This window comes from Mytilus edulis, chromosome 3 (genome assembly GCF_963676685.1).
Source record: "Mytilus edulis chromosome 3, xbMytEdul2.2, whole genome shotgun sequence".
Lineage (NCBI taxonomy): Eukaryota > Metazoa > Mollusca > Bivalvia > Mytilida > Mytilidae > Mytilus > Mytilus edulis.
Genome location: NC_092346.1, coordinates 101,406,916 through 101,411,451, shown reverse-complemented (window position 1 = coordinate 101,411,451; position 4,536 = coordinate 101,406,916). Strand labels below are relative to the sequence as shown.

At 31.1% G+C, this 4,536-nt stretch overlaps 1 protein-coding gene across 1 annotated transcript in view; it reads left to right on the top strand.

The window, feature by feature from the left end:
- LOC139518005 (elongation factor G, mitochondrial-like) overlaps positions 1-4,536 on the top strand; it is a 32,214-nt gene that overhangs the window by 169 nt on the left and 27,509 nt on the right. Inside the window, exons 2-4 of the mRNA XM_071309627.1 lie at positions 1,457-1,513; positions 3,277-3,399; positions 3,881-4,218. Of these exons, the coding sequence (XP_071165728.1) occupies positions 1,457-1,513; positions 3,277-3,399; positions 3,881-4,218 (518 nt within the window). The remainder of the gene's footprint in view (positions 1-1,456; positions 1,514-3,276; positions 3,400-3,880; positions 4,219-4,536) is intronic.

Genomic DNA, 4,536 nt, shown 5'->3' with positions numbered 1-4,536 from the left:
GTAATAGTGAACAAGGACTGAACTTTACGTAACATGATATAAAAAGGGGGAGGGTTACACACATTTAATGTTTATAAGCAGTTTATGTTGTGACTGCATTTACTTCGTGAGGACAAAAAAGAACTGATTTTCTCACAACTAATGAATAAGTGAAAATAAGATTTCCAGAAAACGAAATTATACATGAAAGGAACAATTACGTAAGATCTTGGGTTTCTTCTGAGTCAGTGAGTGAGTGTGGAAGTAATGCCCTTTACCGTCAGCCATCAAACAACCATTTTCCAGTTACCGTTAGCATCAAATTGATTAAAATGTTACAGTGATTCGTCAAAATATCCTTATCGTGATTAGTCAGAGCTCTCAAATGACTATCGTTACTGTTATTTTGGGAAAAAAAATTAATGTGATTTGTCAAAATCAATTGATTTTTTGATCATCTGAAAGAAAGTGCACATTTTATCGTCATGCATCAAAAATTACTTTTAACATCATTTGGCAAGAATTTTTACCGTCATTCGTCATGAAGGTTCCCCGATTACCACCCTCGTACATTTTTGTACATGTATATTATAACAACAACAACAACAACAACAATACTTTATTTTAAGAGGGTTACACAGTTAGCTATATAACTAATCTTCCCTGAGGCCCTCGTAATGAAAAATCAAACAAAACACAAACATATACTAGTACATTGCATACATACATTAGCATAAAAAGTCCAGTGTGATAATAATGTTCAATACAACTTGATAAAATGTGATGAAAAAATAAACATGATGACATGATCAGTTTTTTATATTATTTATACAGTTAGGTTGATTTCAATAAATGATCTGCTATTTTGTATTTGAAAGAATTAATATTTGTAATATTTCTTAACGGTATTGGCAAATTATTCCACAAGTATGGTCCAGAATACATAAAAGATTTTTTGAATAATTCTGTTTTTGGTTTAGGGAGTATGAGGTTTCCTTGAACAGCATTTCTCAAGGGGTACGGATTTCTGTCTGAAACATAATGAAACTTGTTAGTAAGATATGATGGGGCATCATTATTAATACACTTAAATGTCATCACTAACTTATGATATTTTATTCTCTGTTCAACTGTCATCCAGTTTAAGTGTTTGAATAAGGGTGTCAAATGATTTTTGGGTAATGTTAACGTCAGATTAGTTAAATTTTACAGTGATCCATCAAAATATCCTTATCCTCAGATTCATTTGAGGTCTCTAATAATTATCATTACTCTTATTTTTGTTATTTTTTTAACATGTTTATCATGATTTGTCGAAATCAGTCAATCTTTTATTGTCTAAAAGACAGTATACATTTTATTTTTTAGTGCTTCATTTTAGAAAAAAAATCACATTAGTAAACGACAAACGATTTGTTTTCTTTGATGTTTATAATACATGTAAATGTATATATAATATATTCACTTTCTATTTCAGTTTAGACCTATTTGTTGTGCATTTTATTCAACTGGTCCCAATGCAAGGAAAATTGGAGTAAGTATACTATGATGAATCTCTTACACAATTCTTGAGTAACATATATAAGGTTTTTGACATTTATTTCAGAATATAAAAAGCTGTTCCAGACAAAGTTTATAAGATAAAATAAAATTGAGAAAGGAAATGGGGAATGTGTTATACTTATTTGAAATGATAAGCCTCTTAAAAAGACATTTTTCATTTTGTACAACCATATATTAAATTTTGATTTATAGTTTCTTACTATATTTTCAACCATCAAACACATTCCATGATTGAAGAAGCAGGCACATACATGCCTAATTATTTTTTGGTTTTCTGTTAGAGTTTCAGTGTGAGGAACGTCTGTTTAATATTACAAATTTTTACTTGTTTGAATAACCTTGAAATCAGCATTTAGAATCTTTGTTCTTGTTCTTAGAAAATAATTTTCTTTTTTTTAATATACATAAAATGGAAAATGGGAATGTCTCAAAGAAACAACAACCTGACCATAGAAAAAACAACAGCAGAAGGTCACCAACAGGTCTTCAATGTAGCGAGAAATTCCCTCACCCGGAGGCGTCCTTCAGCTGGCCCCTAAACAAATATATACTAGTTCAGTGATAATGAACGCCATACTAATTTAATACATGTACTTATCATGCCTATCAATCATATGTACAGGTTTTCGATATCACAAACTAGTCGAAACATTTACTAAATTTTATCATCGGTATAAGGACATCATTCGTAAATATAGCTCAACATGCAGACTTCTTATACGTTCAGGTATTTCACATCCAATTTTTTATGGAAATATTCTTTATAAAGCACAAAAATGTCAGTATTCACCTCAGAAACTAACAAAACCTTTAAATAGACTTATCAAGAAGGGATATAGTTACGATACTGTTGTCAGGTCACTAAAGATTGCTTATTTTGGCGTTAATATTGATTCACTTATGGGATCTTTGCATCTGAACTAAACACTTTATTAAAAAAAACAGTTGTTGGCATGACACGGGTTATGTTCTTCTCATATATAATATGATGGTATGATACTAAACCCCTAACATGAGGGTTTGTACCTGATATTCATATGATGAAGACTTAATCTTTCAATCAGTTTAATTGAAGTCTGGAGCTGGCATGTCAGTTAACTGCTAGTAGTCTGTTGTTATTTATGTATTATTGTCATTTTGTTTATTTTCTTTGGTTACATCTTCTGACATCAGACTCGGACTTCTCTTGAATTGAATTTTAAGTGTGCGTATTGTTATGCATTTACTTTTCTACATTGGCTAGAGGTATAGGGGGAGGGTTGAGATCTCATAAACATGTTTAACCCCGCCACATTTTTGCGCCTGTCCCAAGTCAGGAGCCTCTGGCCTTTGTTAGTCTTGTATTTTTTTAATTTTAGTTTCTTGTGTACAATTTGGAAATTAGTATGGCGTTCATTATCACTGGACTAGTATATATTTGTTTAGGAGCCAGCTGAAGGACGCCTCCGGGTGCGGGAATGTCTCGCTACATTGAAGACCTGTTGGTGACCTTCTGCTGTTGTTTTTTCTATGGTCGGGTTGTTGTCTCTTTGACACATTCCCCATTTCAATTCTCAATTTTAGTGTTTAAATTTTTCCTAAAGTTCCAAACATGCCAAATGGTAAATTTGAAATGGTTCCCCAAATTAACTACAGTTCTTTAAGTTTAGAAATAAAAACCAAAAGAACAAATTGTTTGTTAGTAGTTTTAAAGTATTATTTTATCTTTATGCTATATGTTTCTGACTCTTGCAGGAAGTTGAACAAGATGTCAGGAAAATTCGTAACATTGGAATCTCGGCTCATATTGACTCTGGTAAAACAACATTAACAGAGAGATTATTATTTTACTCAGGAAAACTTGCTGAAATGCATGAGGTAACTATTATCATAAGAGAGATGTAAAAAAGTAATTCAAAATGGTATGATATGAATGTTGACCAAAAACAGAAGTAACCATTGCAGTTGTTTTCTTACTTTAACTTTAGGTATGACAGATCTTTTTTAAGAAAATGGATTGAATATAAATGAAAATCTCGGATTACAAAGTATTTCTGTTGTATGTTTAATTATTTTAAGGTTAGCATTTACCAATTCAGGTCATACATAAATAAAAAAGGAGAATCTTTCATTAAAAAAAGGTGTACCAGCCATAGGCCATGTAGGATTTCATTGAGAAGCATATTTCAGTAGAACAATAAACACATTAGAACTTCTAGTTCCACTGTTGCTAAAAATAGACAAAACAATATTGTCAAAAGTTCAAGTAGGACAGTGAACAACTTGTTTATAATCTCCTAGGATCCAATGTAAAGGCAATTGATATTTTATCATAACAAAAAATGTAATTATTATTTAGGTTAGAGGTAAAGATAAAGTGGGAGCTAAAATGGATTTTATGGAATTAGAACGTCAGCGAGGTATCACTATCCAGTCAGCAGCTACTTATGTCAGTTGGAAAGGGACAAATATAAATATAATTGACACTCCAGGACATGTAGATTTCACAGTAGAAGTAGAGCGAGCGTTACATGTGTTAGACGGTGCTATATTAGTGTTATGTGCCGTGGGTGGAGTTCAGACACAAACAATGACAGTTAATAGACAAATGAAACGATATAATGTGCCATGTATAGCATTTATTAATAAATTAGACAGGCTTGGAGCTAATCCATATAGAGTACTATCACAATTAAAGTGAGTAATACATTTCATAAGAAACTGGAAACTTAAATGTGTTTAGTCACAAAAACAATTGATACCAACACATGTAACTTTACAGGTTGTACTCTTGGGGATACATTTATTTTCTTTGGTTTCAATTTTCATAGCTGACAAAAACATATAAATTTCAAGAGCAATCATACTGCTTGTACAAGTTTTTTTTTGTTATTAACTTACATTAAAAAAGTTAATATTAATATACTTATATAATTACGCCATTATATAAGATCATTGCTCAATAAGTTTCTTTGAAATATTGAACTCAAGTAAAAAATTATAAGCTAACCAGAG